The sequence below is a fragment of the Saccopteryx leptura genome, chromosome 2, assembly GCF_036850995.1.
Source record: "Saccopteryx leptura isolate mSacLep1 chromosome 2, mSacLep1_pri_phased_curated, whole genome shotgun sequence".
Taxonomy (NCBI): Eukaryota; Metazoa; Chordata; class Mammalia; order Chiroptera; family Emballonuridae; genus Saccopteryx; species Saccopteryx leptura.
The window spans coordinates 350,232,236-350,249,527 of NC_089504.1; the positions used below are offsets into that span (position 1 = coordinate 350,232,236).

The 17,292-nt window shown below is 41.3% G+C and overlaps 2 protein-coding genes across 12 annotated transcripts in view; both read left to right on the top strand.

Annotated features, from left to right (window-relative positions):
- Window positions 1-17,292, top strand: part of ABI3 (ABI family member 3) — a 523,965-nt gene that overhangs the window by 500,498 nt on the left and 6,175 nt on the right. The window lies entirely within an intron of this gene.
- Window positions 2,641-17,292, top strand: part of KAT7 (lysine acetyltransferase 7) — a 38,802-nt gene continuing 24,150 nt past the window's right edge. The window contains exons 1-5 of one of the 9 annotated variants that reach the window (XM_066364506.1): window positions 2,641-2,924; window positions 6,069-6,278; window positions 10,134-10,310; window positions 12,571-12,810; window positions 17,004-17,086. In XM_066364506.1, coding sequence (XP_066220603.1) covers window positions 6,107-6,278; window positions 10,134-10,310; window positions 12,571-12,810; window positions 17,004-17,086 — 672 coding nt within the window. In that variant the 5' untranslated portion in view covers window positions 2,641-2,924; window positions 6,069-6,106. The remainder of the gene's footprint in view (window positions 2,925-6,068; window positions 6,279-10,133; window positions 10,311-12,570; window positions 12,811-17,003; window positions 17,087-17,292) is intronic. The other 8 variants (XM_066364501.1, XM_066364499.1, XM_066364498.1 and 5 more) reach the window with 8 other exon arrangements.

The following is a 17,292-nucleotide window of genomic DNA, read 5'->3' on the forward strand; positions in this document are numbered from 1 at the left end:
CAAAAAAGAAAAAAAAAAGCAAACAACCTCTGAAATCACATAAAGATATACTCACATACTCACAAACATTAAGATGTTATATGACTAGGATGAATGGAATTATGAATACCAGTAACAAGGTCTATTTACTGAGCACTTACTCCGACACGGAGGTGTGCTAAGGCCTTTACAACAATCATCCCCTTGAATCCTTACAACAATCCTGTAAGGTGGCTATTAATGACTCTACTTCACAAATGAGAAAACTGATATACAGATAAATTTTAAAACTTGTCCAAGAACAATGCAGATAGAAAGTGGCAGAGCTAAAATTCAAATCCAGATATGACATCAAAGCCCTGTACTGGACATCAGTAGAGCTGATTAATAAAATAAACAGGAATTTTATGTTCCTATTACTTGTTTGGGAAGGAGTGTATGAAACAGAACAGCTACCAAATTGTATAAGGAAAAGTATGAATATAGCAGAAAATGCAAAATAACATAGCACTATGCCCTACTACCTCAGAAATACTAAATCAGGAAAGACTTCCTGAAGAAAGCAAATTTTAAAAAGGGTTGGGAGATGTATCAAGGCAGGAAAAACAGAACTACCTACGTGATGAGGATGGACAGGAGGACAACTGGTCAAGGGCTTTGAAACCAACATCAGTTCCTGCTTTCAGAGCTAATTGTGTCAAGGTGAAAATGACAAAGTAAACATTATGTTTGGTTCCAAAATAGAAAGAAAAAAGCTTTCGGGACCCCTCTTTGCCCATTCTAAACATACCTAGCTGTTTTTTCACCTTAAGTACACATTTTCCCTATGATTATATTTCTATCATATTGGTGTTCGTTTTTTCATCTTTCCACCAGTGTACACTAGCTAAGGACAAGAACTATGTTTAAATGAACTGAACTTTTAGTGTTAGCTGCAGAGTTGGAAAATCCAATGTTAGAGATTAATGGTTAAGTCAGGATAAGATCTTATTCTAAAATACTAATTGCACCATCTTTGAGTGCTATATGTTCAGAGACTGGACAATAGTAAACATATTCTGATTGACTAGAAAGCATTTACTGTGGGTAGCATGGTCTGGGCACTACTAAGGATGATATGAAAGAACTGAGCTATGTTCTTAACATAAGAGCTCCTGACCACTAGTTGGGGAGCCAGACATCCAAGAGTGACCTCAAAAACACACCAGTAAGTGCAAAATAACAGTAACAGTGTGAAATTAAACACTTAAGTACAAGGGGTATACTCAAAGAAACTCAAGCCTTTTCCAAATAAGTTTGTATGTGCAGTTCAACCTAAATAGGTTATTTGAAGGTATTTATACTAAACACTGAAAGCTAAATATTAAATACTAAAAGCTGCCTGTGTTAATACCCGCCCAGGATATCCCCAAGGAGAGTGCTGGCTAAGGGTCTGGAACTTTAACTCTCCAGAGTCCTCTGTTTCTTAGCTCTTTACTTGGAGGAAATCTACACTTTAGTTGGCCTTAGGTGAAACTGGGGTTCAGGGTCCTAAGTTAATGACTGAGCTTGCTTAAATTCCACCCAGTTGCTCTTGGTCAAGCTTTGGCTTTTCCTCCAGCGAATTTAAATCCTCAATGTCTGCTCTCCACTTCTCAGCCTTTTCTTTTCTTTTTAAAATAAATTAATTACTGATTTTAGAGAGAGGAGAGAGGGAAAGAGCGAGAGAAGGGGGGGAGGGGGTAGCAGGAAGCAACTTCTAGTAGTTGCTTGTCCTACGTGCCTTGATCAGGCAAGCCTGAGGTCACCCAGCGACCTCAGCATTCCAGGTCTGCGCTTTATCCACTGCACAGATCAGGCACTAGTCTTTTCTTATGGCTTTTCTTCCAGCCTTATATTCTTGACCAATTTCTCCCTAGGTCCTCTCAAAGCAGGCCCTATTATTATTACTATTATTATTTAAACAACCATGCCTTTTTTAGCTCCAGCTTCACTAAAAATATTCTTTCTTCTTCCCTCCCCCAACTCTTGGCTCATGCATCGGATTCAGAGGTCACTTGGGCTAAAATGTTTCTCCGATTCTAGGGCACCTCCCGCGGGCCACCAGACCTCTAAAACACCGACAGAATGTGGGAAGGAGGTGGGCGCACACCACAAAGCTAAACTGGGAATTCTTTAAAGCTACAGCTTCTGGAGAATGGTTCTGCCCCCTTCTACGACGTGAATGACTGACTTACTTTGCTGTTCGCTAAGGGCGAGGGTCGTCTCCTGTACCAGACAAGTAACTTTCTGTTAATGGACGCTACCCTTTCGTTTGTTACCAGCCTTCATTCTCGCCACTTTGAGACACAGAATGACTCTGAAGATAGTTTTTTTGTGCCAAGTATCTTTTCTCAACTTTGAGTTTGATAAACGAAAACATCCTTTAGCCAGTTCGGCAACGAAGGGGTTAAATATCAGCAACCTGATGAATTCTGGGGGCTTCCTTCCTCGACTTCAAAAATTAAAACGACCGGGAAGGGAAATTTTGCCCAAGGTAAAAATGAGAACCGTTAACTTCAACTGTTAGAATTCTGCCCCAAACCAGTATGGCTATCCACGCCCAACAAGTGTGCCATTCCCCTCGTTAAATATGGCTAGTCCCTGTTTGTACTTTGTGCCCAGTTCCAAAATGGCGCTCACTAGCCTCATCAGAAGGAGCAAACCTCCCAGCACCCCGTCTGGCCTGTAACGTCAGGTGACGCGAGCCTCAGCCGGAAGTGAAGGAAAAAGCGCCTCAGCCCGCGGCGCCTGCGCAGAAGGCTGTAGACGCTGTGTAGCAGGAGGCACTTGGGAACGTCCGCAGGATAGGGACTGCTACAGAGGCCGCCACGGAGCCCGCCGGAGCCACCGTTCCTCTTGCTGCTGCCGCCGCTGCCCGAATCGGAACCGTCGGGCCGCAGCCGCCGGCAATGCCGCGAAGGAAGGTGAGAGGAGCGGGATCGGAGGGATGGCGGGTGTCTAAGGGCAGTCGATTCAGAAACATGACGCAGTTAGTCACGCCTCACAGCCCCTGGGTTCCAACTTCCCGCTCCCCGGAACCTAGCTCAGCAACCCACTTTTCAGACCATACTCAACAGAAAAATGTGGGCCCGACACTGGCTTCGGCCTGTGCTTGTAGCTATTCCCGCCCTCTGCTTGCCTGGCTCGGAGGCGTTCTTCTCGTTAATTGGTCGCTGAAACATCTAGAAGCATATCGATTGGCTGGTGACACCGCTCATTTGGGCCCAACGGTTACCTCCCCGCGTGTGGGGGAGGTGTCTGGGCATCGCCCTACAGCTCTCGGACTGGCTGTGGAGAACGATCCCTCCTCTCTTGATTGGCTGAGCTTGGCAGTCTGTCCCGTGGGGTTACGGTTTAGCGGGACCATGATTGGGTAACACGAATCCCCGCCCTTCCGGCTGGTGATGCTCATAGGTGGAGAGGCGGGGTTTTGGAGCATCCTTCCTTACCCGGAGGGGGACACAACAAAGCGGAGGACTGGGTGGTGGAGAAGCGGCGCCCACTCCCAAGGGATTCTGTTTCAGTCTTTTACAACCAAGATATGATTTTCCCTTAATTGCTTAGTTGGACAGCGCCTAGAAAATTCAGTCCATAAAATCAGAAACTTTCTAGAGTTACGGGGGACTTACGAGACCCGTTTTTACAGCTTAATAGAGGCCTAATGGAGAGCCCCAAGCTACTCAATTAGGCAGGGGCAGAGCCAGCACTATAAAACAAGCCTAATTCAGTAAATTTTTATTGACTACTTGCTGTGTGCTGGTTCCTGGGGATTCAGAACTTAATTAGATCATGTCCAATTGTCATGGGAGGAAAGTGAGGGAGTAAGTCAGTCTGCTCCCTCCCAGTAGGACGGGGGATTAGGTCGGTGAAAGGCAGAGAGAAGAGGTCAAGCACAGACGGGTTGGTCAAAGACGATCAGGGATTCAAGTATTTGAGTGACTGGACTAGACGACTGTAACCGCCCCCCCCCCCCCTTTTCATTCTATTGATTTACTGTGACGCTGGGGTTTCAGCTCATTTCTGGATAGATTGCCCTTGAACTATTTGGAAAGCTGGATGGTATTATTGCTCATTTCTGCAGAAATCTTTCTCTTTACAGAGGCTTTCAAGTAAAATATTTACACTTTTTAAAAATTTTAATTTATTGGTTTGACATGGTTCGCCAAACCATACAGGTTTCAAGTGTACCACTCAGTGTACCACTCAGTGTAACACTGTCTACATACACACTGTATCATGCCCCACCATGCCAACGCACACCTGTTAAAGTCTCCTAAAATGATCTTTATTGGCAGGTGTTTATGTTAAGACTCACCGACTGCGGGAATAGTATTATTGGTGCTTTGGAATAAGTACACAGTCCCTGCCAGCCCCCAATACAAAGAGCTCTGGAAAATGTTTTTTTTTTTTTGTAATTTATTTGGTGACAAAACCTGCACTAAACTGCCCCAAGGCTAGTTATAGTTTTGGTCTGTCTTTAGTGTAATTGTTTATGCATTTGCTGCAGAAAAATATTCATCTGTTTGATGATGAGGTGTTATTTACAGGATACACGCAAAGTATTCCCTTTCCAGAAATCTAAAGAATTATGAATTCTAAACACAAATGATTCTAAGGGTTTTGAATAAAGAGTAGGGGACTTGTAGTGTGAAGCTTTGTATTGTTTTATTTTATTATTTTTTAAAGATTTTTACTTACTGATTTTAGATGTAGGAGAGAAAGACAGGGGGAGGAGTGGGAAGCATCAACTCATAGTAGTTGCTTCCCATATGTTCCTTGACTGTCAAGCCCAGGGCTTCAAACCGGTGACCTCAGCATTCCAGGTTGATGCTTTATCTACAGTGCCACCACAGACGAGGCTGTGTTGTGTTTTTTTAGCAAATACTTTTCTCTTTCTGGTTTAGTAAAGGATGTATAATGTTAATGCTCAACTGATAAAAATATCCTTATAGCTAATCATGCCTTAGAAGGCTAATAATTGATAAATAATTATTAATTGAAAAGGCAATTAAAACCCTCTGTTTCTGAATACTTACAAGTCTTCTTGTGCAGTTGCCTTATTTCTTTTTAAAATCTTTTTGGCATTCATGTGGAAAAACTTTAAAGGTAGATAGCATAAGAAAGAAGAATTTTACCTTTTTTTTGTTTGTTTAAATTTTTTTGGATCAGACTTGTGGATCATGGTATTTTGAATTAGTGTATGGCTTTTTAAAATGTGGTAGCTGTTTATGAGGACTTTGAATAAAAGCTACCCTAAAGTTAAATGGGGTCAAGCACTAACATTTTTCTCACTACCTTGGACTTTCTATAAGTGCATGGACATGTTGTCCAGACCATCTGGATCATTTTTTTAAAAGGATTTTGTTTATTGATTTTACAGAAAGGAGTGGGGGAGGGAGAACGTGAAGTATCAACTCATAGTTGCTTAACTTTATTTATTTTTTAACAGAGAGAGAGTCAGAGAGAGGGCTAGACAGGGATAGACAGACAGGAATGGAGAGATGAGAAGCATCAGTCATTAGTTTTTCGTTGCTCATTGCAACACCTTAGTTGTTCATTGATTGCTTTTCTCATATGTGCCTTGACCGCAGGCCTTCAGCAAACTGAGTAACCCCTTGCTCGAGCCTGCAACCTGGGTCCAAGCTGGTGAGCTTTTGCTCAAACCAGATGAGCCCACACTCAAGCTGGCGACCTTGAGGTCTCGAACCTGGGTCCTCTGCATCCCAGTCCGAAGCTCTATCCACTGCACCACCGCCTGGTCAGGCAGTTGCTTCACTTTAGTTGTTCATTGATTGCTTCTTGCATGTGCCTTGACCTGGCAAGCCAAGGGGTTTCAAACTGGTGACCTCAGAGTTTCAGATCAGTGCTCTATCCACTGCCACCACAGGCCAGGCTAGAATTAGTCTTAATGCAGAAAGAATTAATTCTCTTTCTCATTTATTTAATAAAGATACATTACTTGTAGATTGTTACATTGAAATATATTCTAAATAAAGGGAAGTTGGCTGTGAAATCTTTTCTTAGGTTAGAACTTAATGTTTTCAGCATCATGCTTCTTTTATTTCCAGTGTTAATACAAACCACCAGAGTAAATGCTTCTGTGCTAATGTCTGGATCTATGGTGTTACAGAGGAATGCAGGCAGTAGCTCAGATGGAACCGAAGATTCCGATTTTTCTACAGATCTTGAGCACACAGACAGTTCAGAGAGCGATGGCACATCCCGGCGATCTGCCCGAATTACCCGTTCCTCAGCCCGGCTGAGCCAAAGTTCCCAAGGTAAAAGGCTTCCTTTTTCCTGACCACGAACTCACAACTGACTGACTGACTGGTCATCACATTATTGTGTTAATGTGGAAACTTTTTTTTTAATAACATGGGAGGCGAGGAGGCATAGAGACGGACTCCCACTAGTGCCCTACCATCTACCCAGTAAGCCCTCTATGGAGCATGCTCTGCCCATCTGGGGCCACTGCTCTGTTGATGGACAACCAAGCTATTTTACTGCCTGAGGCAAGGCAATAGAGCCATCCTCAGCGCTGGAGGCCAGCTTGCTTGAGCTATTCGAGCCATGGCTGGAGGAGGAGGAGAGAGAGAGAGAGAGAAGGGGGAAGGGAGAGGGTGGAGAAGCAAATGGTCGCTTCTCCTTTGTGTCTTGACCAGGAATTGAACCGGCAACATCCACATGCGGGGCTGATGCTCTACCACTGAGCTAACCGGCCAGGGCTGGAACCTTTTTTTTTTCAGGTCTTTAAAATTATTCTCTTGGGGGTGCTGTCCAATTTTTAGACTTTGTCAAAACAACTGTTTCTGGTATAATGGATGTGTAACACATGTATGTTTTGAGTCATTTAACTTTTAAAATTTATTTTGTTTTATTTTATTTAGCTTTGGGGGCCTCAATCGGAAAGATTTTGACCCTCACTTAACTTTTTAGATTACAATTTTCCTGACAGTAAAATGGTAATGTTATCTCTTGACTTTCTGTTAGAATGGTTTAGATTTAGAGACTTAAAATAGTCTCTTGAACTTGTTTGTGGTGAGGGCCCAATACTTCTAAGACCATGTTTAATTTTGTCATATAGTCAAGTACACAATTATTAAAAAAAAATTTTAAATTGATTAATTTTAGCCAGCAACTTCTGCATTTTGGGACAATGCTCTAACTAGCTGAGCTGTCCGTCCAGGGCAGTAGATACACAATTAATATAAATAGTTGACAATACTCAGAATTTCACTTTGGTAGTAAGGAATAGAGAATCTCTGTGTTAAACGTTTCTCTAGTGCAATTAGCCATCTGGACTTAGATATGGAAGGTATTCTTGGCTCTGCTGTGGGATTTTCTGGGGAAGAAAGAAGGTTGCAGTTAATACAGAAAGCTGCTGGTCAATAGGTGATAATATGTTAAGGGGTAAAAACGTAATCTACTTTGAGCACTTAAATAGGACTGATTCGGTTATTGCTTTGGGAGGATGAGAGAAAAACATCAGTTTTTCAAGCAAGGCAGTGGGAATAGCCTCTTAACTGTGTCTAACTTTATTTTTTAATTTAACATTTCAGTTGAATTATATAGCTGTTGTCTCTTGATTTCTCAATTTTTAAGTTTTATTTCTAGCACAATGAGAATATGGATAAATGATTATTATAATTCAAGTATTATGCTGTGAACTAGAATGCCATGATAAAAAAATCAATTTTTGCCCTCAAGGATTGCTAGGTTTAGTGTGAGGTAAAGATATGTAAATTGATAATTGTAATGTATTATGGTAAGGACTCAGAGAGCTTTGCATGGATTACTTAAAGGATCTAGTGGGAATTTATAAATTGGAAGATGGGAAAATATTATAGGCAGAAGGAACAGTATAATTTTAAAAAAGGGAGCATAATGTTCTTAGAAAGTATAATTGACCATACCCTGGACACCTACAAGTTTTATGTATTCAAAACAGCGAGGAAATACATGAGCTCTGAATTGCTTTCTAGTTATTAATGCTTCGTGACCACAGAGCAGAGCTGCACAACTCCTGAGGAGACCATTCACTGTAGTCTGTGTAAGGCAGCCTTTTCTAAAGCAAAATGTAGACAACATTGTAAATGTAGCTCCCTGGGGCTATGCAAACTGATAACCTAGCTGTGTGCTAACTTACAGGAATGTTTGAGAATTCATTTTTCTCCTTGCTTAAAGTATGCTTTAAAAAATCTTTTTTTAGGCCCTGGCCGGTTGGCTCAGTGGTAGAGCGTCGGCCTGGCGTGCAGAAGTCCTGGGTTCGATTCCTGGCCAGGGCACACAGGAGAAGCGCCCATCTGCTTCTCCACCCCTCCCCCTCTCCTTCCTCTCTGTCTCTCTCTTCCCCTCCCGCAGTGAAGGCTCCATTGGAGCAAAGATGGCCCGGGTGCTGGGGATGGCTCCTTGGCCTCTGCCCCAGACACTGGAGTGGCTCTGGTCTCAGCCGAGCGACGCCCCGGAGGGGCAGAGCGTCGGTGGATCCCAGTCGGGCGCATGCGGGGGTCTGTCTGACTGTCTCTCCCCGTTTCCAGCTTCAGAAAAATACAAAAAAAAAAAATCTTTTTTTAGCAATAGAGAGAGACAGGAAGGGAGAAAAATAAGAAGCGTTAACTTGTATTTATATCACTTCAGTTGTTCATTGATTGCTTCTCATATGTGCTTTGACTGGGGGTTGGCCTCCAGCCGAGCCAGTGATCCTTGCCTCAAGCCAGCAACCATGGGATCATGTCCATGATCCCATGCTCAAGCCAGTGACCCCCACACTCAGGCTGGTGACCTCGGGGTTTTGAACCTGGGACCTTAACATCCCAGGTTGACACTGTATCTACTGCACTACTACTGGTCAGGAATAAATTTAAAAAAAAAATTTATTTATTGATTTTCTGGGGGTGGGGTGGGGTTGTGGAGTGAGAAGTACAGTTGCTTCACTTTAGTTGTTTATTCCTTGTGTGTTGCTTGTTGTATGTTCCTTGACTGGGCAAGCCCAGGGTTTTGAACTGGTGACTTACAGTGTTTGAGGTTCCAGGTCGACGCTCTATCCACTGTGTTCCCATGGACCAGGCAAAACATGCTTTAAAATTTTTTTTTTTTAAAGTATAATCACTTTGGAGATGTAGAGAGGTTGGTGGGTCCTTCAGAATAGGTTTGCCATCCAAAAGAATTTTAAAAGCTTGGCCCTGGCTGGTTGGCTCAGTGGTAGAATTTTGGCCTGGTGTGTGGATGTCCCGGGTTCAATTCCTGATCAGGACACACAGGAGAAGTGACCATCTGCTTCTCTACTCCTCCCACTCCCCTTCTCTCTCTTCTTCTCCCTCTCCCTCTCACTCTCTTTCCTTTCACACAGCCATGGCTGGATAGGTTCAAACACATGGCCCCAGGTACTGACGATGTCTTTGCTTCAGGCACTAAAAATAACTCAGTTTTGAGCATGGCCCCAGATAGGCGGAGCATAGGCCCCAGGCAGGAGTTGCTGGTTGGATCCCAGTTGGGGTGTCTGTCTATCTGCCCTCCTCTCATTTGGAGAAAGAAGAAGAAAAAAAGAAAAGGCTGTATTATTGCTTACTCTTTATTAATCTATCATGATTTTGCTTCAGGGTATCAGAGGGTAATCAGGAAGGAAAAAAGAGATCCCTAAGGAGAGGAAATAATTGTGTTATACCTATGGAAATAGAATATTTGTTTTATGGTGGGGTAAAGTAAGAGAAGAAAGAGAAGATGCAGCTCTTATTTATAAAGCGCTAGATCTGTGTACCAGGTATCACATTAAGTCCTTTATATAAATTTTCTCACTTATTCTTCACAAGAAACATGTATTTTCCCTTTTTTAAGGATAAGGAAAGAGACTTGGAGAGATTAGCTTGCCTAAGATGCCACAGTTGGTTGCTATGGTAGAGTGGAATAAAATCACAGTCAGCCTTGAGTCCAGAACCCAAACTATTGATTCTACCTGATAGCTCATCTCTGCCTGATCTAGGCTCTTTTGCTTATGTTTTATTTAATAAAATAGATATTTTGAAGATTTGTTGGTTTTTTTGACAGACGAAGGGGCAGGCTAAATGCTAATAAATTGTATGGATGAGCATAAAACAGATTTCCTTCTTTCTTTCATTACTTTATTGTCTTTTCAGATTCCAGCCCTGTTAGAAATTTGCAGTCTTTTGGCACTGAGGAGCCTGCTTATTCTACTAGGAGGGTGACCCGTAGTCAGCAGCAGCCTACTCCAGTGACCCCCAAAAAATACCCTCTTCGTCAGACTCGTTCGTCTGGTTCAGAAACTGAGCAAGTGGTTGACTTTTCAGATAGAGGTGAGTGGGTGTGGTATGGTTTGGACCCATTACAGAGAGGGTGTGGTCAGTGTCTTTGTAAGGAAGGCTTGGGGCCACTGCTGATAAATGCTTAATACTGAGAACATGTCAGGTAGTTGAATGCTGTTTGTCAGATTCCTTTCTTCCATCTTGCTGAGGACAGTCTGGTACTGGAGTATTCTTGAGGTCCAGAGTAGCTGCTGGATCCATTAGATTGGATTTGCAGTAGACGAAAAGGACTGGGTACCTCTTACCTACAGATGAAGGTGTGGACCAGATTTTTTCTTTTTTAGTTAATTAAACTTTATTTTTAAATTTTAGTTGACAGTCAATATTATATTAGTTTCTGGTGTGCAGCATAGTGGTCAGACAGTTAGATCATTTATGTAGTCATCCTTCCAAATTTGTAGTATCCACCTGGTACCATACATAGTTATTAGATGTCACTGACTATGTTCCCTGTGCTGTACTCTACATCCCCATGACTATTTTATAACTACCAATTTGTACTTCTTAACCCCATCACCTTTTTCACACAGTCCCCCAAACCTCTCCCACCTGATAACTCTCAGTTTGTTCTCTAGATCTAGGAGTCTGTTTCTGTTTTGGTCGTTTATTTTGTTCTTTAGAATCCACATATATGTGATATCATATGGTACTTGTTTTTCTGTGTCTGACTTATTTCATTTAGCATAATACCCTCTAGGTCCATACATGTTGATGGACCAGATTTTCTTACAGCCATGTCTGGCAGTCCAGTTGTCTCTGAATTTCTAAGAAGAGGTGTCCTTCAGTAATGGGGATGGTAAGCTATTGAGATTGTGATTCACCAGTCCAAATCAGAGGCCTTTGAGCAGAGGTTGCAGACTCATGAGCTTCTGGCCTGCCAACACGGTTGGTTGGTTTGCTTGTAAAGTTTTACATTAAAAAAATGTGTTGCCAATATTTGAAAATACAGAAATTTCGTGTGAAAACCTAGGTTACTGGTTTCTTTTACAAAATTGAAAGCTCTTGGGACATTGGCTGTTCACCCACAGTAATAGTTGGCTGCAGCTGAATGAATGTTAGTTGTTCTTTGAGATAGACAATTATCTTTCTATATGACCTTGCTTAGCCCCTGTAGGAGTTTGGTTTGCAACCCCTGATTTAGTGTCTGGAATTGTTAGATTACCAACAGCTAACTTAAGAGTCAAGTCTATTCACACTTTCACACCGAGCCTGTTCAGTGTCATTCAGAAAAACAAGCATTTTCTTTTGTCTCTTACGCTGTATATCATCTGGAAACAGAATAAGATGATAATGTTTTTCAAAATTTATTTTCATCTAGTTTTTTTTTTTATTGCGAAAGAGGAAGAAGGAGAGAGAGGCAGGAAGGGAGAGAGATGAGAAGCGTCATCTTGTAGTTGTGTTACTTTAGTTGTTCATTGACTGCTTCTTATATGTGCCTTGATGAGAGGGATCAAGCCACGCCAGTGAACTCTGGTTCAAGACAGCGACCTTTGGGCTTAAGCCAGTGACCCCAGGATCATGTTGATGATCCCATGCTCAAGCTAGTGAGCCTGCGCTCAAGCCAGTGACTTCTGGATTTCGAACCTGGTTCTCAGCATCCCAGGTTGATGCTCTAGCCCAGGGGTCGGGAACCTTTTTGGCTGCGAGAGCCATGAACGCCACATATTTTAAAATGTAATTCCGTGAGAGCCATACAACGACCCGTGTACCTTACGCATTATCCAATAAAAATTTAATGTTGTCCCGGAGGACAGCTGGGATGGGCTCTAGCCACCCGCAGCCATGAACATGAGCGGTAGGAAATGAATGGATTGTAATACATGAGAATGTTTTATATATTTTTTTAACATTATTTTTTTTTTATTAAAGATTTGTCTGCAAGCCAGATGCAGCCATCAAAAGAGCCACATCTGGCTCACGTGCCATAGGTTCCCAACCCCTGCTCTAGCCACTGCGCCTCCACTGGTCAGGCTCCATCTAGTTTTGATTAGCCATGATTGGGGGCTTAGGAGAAATGCAGATAAGGGAAATGTATTAGGTTAGCCTCAAATTTAATTTTAATCCATTTAAAATTGCCCCAAAGGGACAATGTTCATTTTTCCTTGTTTTCCATTTAGCCTTTGTAGCAGATAAAGGCTAAGGTTACTGGTCAGATCATGGAGGATCTTGGAAGGCCACAGATTCCTCTGGATAGTAAACCTCTAACTAAATGAACACTACTGACAAGTTCTTCCAATTGCTTTTCCTTTAGAAACGAAAAATACAGCTGATCATGATGAGTCTCCACCGCGAACACCAACTGGAAATGCACCTTCTTCTGAGTCGGACATAGACATCTCCAGCCCCAACGTGTCTCATGACGAGAGCATTGCCAAGGACATGTCCCTGAAGGACTCGGGCAGTGATCTCTCTCATCGCCCTAAGCGCCGTCGCTTCCATGAAAGCTACAATTTTAATATGAAGTGTCCTACGCCAGGCTGTAACTCTCTGGGTAAGTGTGCCCCAACCTGATGACAGCCTGTGTTCTGTGGTTCTCTGTCCCTCTGGTATTAGGATCGCCCAGAAATGTTTAGTGTTCTGTCGCGCTCTAGCTTCTTAGGTTCTTCAGTGATCACATGCTCCGAGTAGCAATGAACTGCCCACTTTAATGAAAGCATCTCTGCTTCATGACCTATTGTCTATGATAATAGATCTGGAAATTAACTGTGATGCACCATTCAGTTTATTGAGAGCTTTGCCCAGTGAAAAATTCTTTTCTTCTAGTAAAAATGAAAAAAGACCAATTATCTCCCATTATCACATTGTATGGTACATAGTAAAAGCTTAATGGAACTAATAGGGTGTAAGCTAGTGTAGAATAGTGGTTATATGGCTATCACTGTTAAGGAAATAAGACAAAAGAGGTAATGAGACTCAGGTCTTTTGTGACTTCAGTAATTTTAGGTTTTATAGCTTTGTGTACATAGTAAGTATAAACTAGGAAAATATTTCTCAAATAAATGAATATTTTATTGTTTTTTATGATTCTTGTCATGGCTTAAACCTTATTTGTGCTTCCTAGGTGCCCTTTAATGCAAAAGTTGGGTTTAAGCTTTTGTCTATAATTGCAAGGTGCTGATTGGGAGATAAGGGACTTTTCACAGCTGGGTCTGCATCTCAAGTCTAGCCTTCAAATGTGGCTAGCGTGTTCAGGAAAAAAGGTAGAAAAGAGCAAGTCACTGCTTTGCAGGCTGCCAGTACGTTCTCCCCAGTATTTTATTTATTTGGATCCTTTCCTGGTCTTAGCAGCAGTTTCTCAAAAACCTTCAGCCCAATGCTGAAATAGTTATCACTCAAGATAACTGTTACAGGCCCAATTCAATTTTCTTGGGATAGATAGTGAAAAACTAAGAATAAGTGACATCATCTAAACCAGTGGTAGTCAACCTGGTCCCTACTGCCCACTAGTGGGCGCTCCAGCTTTCATGGTGGGCGGTAGCAGAACAACCAAAGTATAAATAAAAAGATAGATTTAACTATAGTAAGTTGTTTTATAAAGATTTATTCTGCAAAACTTAGCGAAAATTCGACATAAAGTACTTGGTAAGTAATTATTATTCTATGCTTTAACTTGCTGTAACTCTGCTTTATAAATTTTATAAAGTAAAGTTACTTCCCTACTTTATAAATCACCATTACTGTGGAACCGGTGGGTGATTAGAAAATTTTACTACTAACAGAGATACAAAAGTGGGCGGTAGGTATAAAAAGGTTGACTACCCCTGATTTAAACCCTGGTGCAAGCAAGAGCTAGCTACTGCACTTTAGGAGCGTACGGGGATCTCCTTGCCACAACAGCAAGGGAAGGATTTTCCTCAGCTCTGCTAGTCACTATCCATGCATCCCTAAATTGTGCTTTTACGTACTGTGTTTAGCCATTCAGTAAATACTTACTGAATATTTGCCCTGTGCCAGACACTTGTTTAAGTCTGGTGATGTAGTTGTGAATATGTCAAAATCCCAACCCTCTTGGAGGGTAACTAACCTTGGGGAAGGCAAACCAGATAGATATATATTCATTAACTAGAGTGTGTAGAGAGGCTAGGATATTGTTTGTGCATGTGCTCACCTGGTAGGTTAGGGAAGGCCACTCTGATACCGGGACATTTGAGCAGAAACCTGAAACAAGTGGGAAAGAGCTGTGTGAGAATGTGGGGAAGAAGCGATGAGTTTAGAGGGAATAAGTGCATCGGGTCTGGGACAGGAGAATGCTTAAGCATTGAAGCACGCTTCGGGGCCAGTATGCCTGGGGTGGAGTGACCGGAATGGAGAGGAGGACATGAGTAAGGGTCAGTAGGGGTCTGATTGGGTGTTGTTTATGCCCAGGACAGCCCCCTTAATGAGGTAGTCCAGAGGGTAAATTAAATCTGTTGCATCTGAGGACAGTATACTTGGACTTTTGATTTTAATGTACTGGCAGAGTTTGAAAAGTATGAACCTGAGCTTCCAAAATTGTTCTTGATCCTGTTTTACTCTTTATCTTAGGCAAAAACAGTGGTATTAATTTTAAAAAGAAAATAATTTTGGTATACAAGTATTACATGCTTGTGAAAATTAGAAACCCTACAAGAGGACTTGGAGTGTATAAGTAAATGTTCTTCTCCCATATGCCCCAGATATAAAACTACTATTGGTAATTTTTTGTTGGTGGTGGTGGTAATTTTTATAACTGCTTCTAGTAAGTTTCTATACATCTATAAGCATACATGTATGCATACATATGTACTTCTTTTCTGTTGGTAGTCATAAAAGAAAAACAGTGGGTGGTTTGACATCTTGGATAGTTTATGTTACTAGAACTTAGAGCAGGGGTCTCAAACTCGCGGGCCGCGAGTTTGAGACCCCTGACTTAGAGGATACAGAGAATTTCATTGTATTGATAGTTCATAAATTATTTAAATAGTCCTATGTGGATTGACATTTAGATTATTTCTCATTTTTACCTATTTTGAACAATACTGTGATGGATAGCCTTGTGTGTGTGTGTGTGTGCGTGTGTGTGTGTATATATATATATGTATTTTGATGTCTTGAGAAAATCTGGTGGATAAAGTCATAGTGGAATTGGTAGGTCAATAGATAAGCTGTTGTTTTTAAGTTTTTAATATAGACACATTCATTTGGTTTTAGTTTACGTGTTCTGAAATAAGATATGACTTGGATAATTGACTCAAGTTATAAATGCGTAATATCTAAAAAGGTTTGCTGTAGCAGTGATGCTTTGCATTTTATACATAGTTTTTGACCACTGGCAGTAGTTTTTTGTGCCCACAGTAAATTATATGGATTTCTAAAATTATACTTTTAATAATACAGTTTCAGAGAAATGGCAACCTGTGTGTCATATATTAATCCCCCTCTCCCTCAGAACTTGGGCTGTTTTCCCTTTAAAGCTTATTCTATAAATCATGTTGTATTATTTTTGAAATCTGAGTGTCTTCTTTACTCAAAATTAATTGTCTTTTTGACATGAAAGAAAGGTGTAAGATATATGTAGACTTGCAACTTAGTTTAGCCAATTTGTCTTTATCCCACTAGCATTGTCTCACCGTCCCTCTCAATCTTAGGTGTTTTATAAACTTTTCAGTTGAGGAGACATTTAAAAAGGAAATGATGTTCAATTCCCTGCATGTTTTTACCACATGAAAATAGAAAAATGAAGAGATGCCTCTTGAGATAAAACGAGCCTTTTAGTTTTCCTAACATTTTCTCCTCATAAGAGGGCCTGGTACACACTGCCTGTTTAAAAGTTTGAATATGGAAAAATCCTAAATATTTTTAAAAACCAGCCCCATCCCACCCCCCAAATGAATATTTTTAATCTGGTTGAAACTCATCAAATTATGTTTACTTATAAGATAGAAACCATTTCTTTCTCCATTTTTTTAGAAGTTTCTGCAGATTATTGAAAGAAGTTCATCATAATAGAAAGTACACTTGTTTCTTATATGACTTGATCAATTTAGCATAGGAAAGTTGAATTCTACCAAAAGAGAATATTCTGGCTTGTGATTTTGTGTTTTTATTATAAATGTATGACTATATGACATTTTGGAATTTGAGAAACACATCATCAGAACAGAAGGAATTACAATTTATATATTTTTAACAGAGACAAGAGAGAGTCAGAGAGAGGGATAGACAGGGACAGACAGACAGGAACGGAGAGATGAGAAGCATCAGTCATTAGTTTCCTTGCGCATTACAACACCTTAGTTGTTCCTTGATTGCTTTCTCATACGTGCCTTGACCGTGGGCCTTCAGCAGACCGAGTACCCCTTGCTCGAGCCAGCGACCTTGGGCTCATGCTGGTGAGCTTTTGCTCAAACCAGATGAGCCCTCGCTCAAGCTGGAGACCTTGGGGTCTCGAACCTGGGTCCTCTGCATCCCAGTCCGACTCTCTATCCACAAGTATGTTCAAATATTTGCCAGGTCCAACTTTTAGAAAAAAAGAATTTATTGTGGGTGCAACTTATAGCCCTAACAGCACTTACCTTTGGTGGAATCAATCTGTCTGATTCAATCTGTTTGACCAGACATTTATTAATAAAAATGATACAGCAATAAAGCCAGGTTTGTTGTGAAGGAAACAGTACTTTCTAAGATGAAATCTTCTATCTTGAGATTTTTCCCCTCCTTTAACAGGACATCTTACAGGAAAACATGAGAGACATTTCTCCATCTCAGGATGCCCGCTCTACCACAACCTCTCAGCGGATGAATGCAAGGTAATTGCCTTCTCATTTATTCACCGTGTGCTCATCCAGAGCTGCCCATTTGCCAGGCACTTTGCTAAACAGTGGGGGTCCAGTGTGGACAGTGGGCAGGGTCCTCACTCTTACATTCTAGTGGAGGAAACATCATAAAAAACAGCTGTGATTTTAATTTATTTTATTTTTAAATTTTATTTACTGATTTTAGAGAGAGAGAAGAA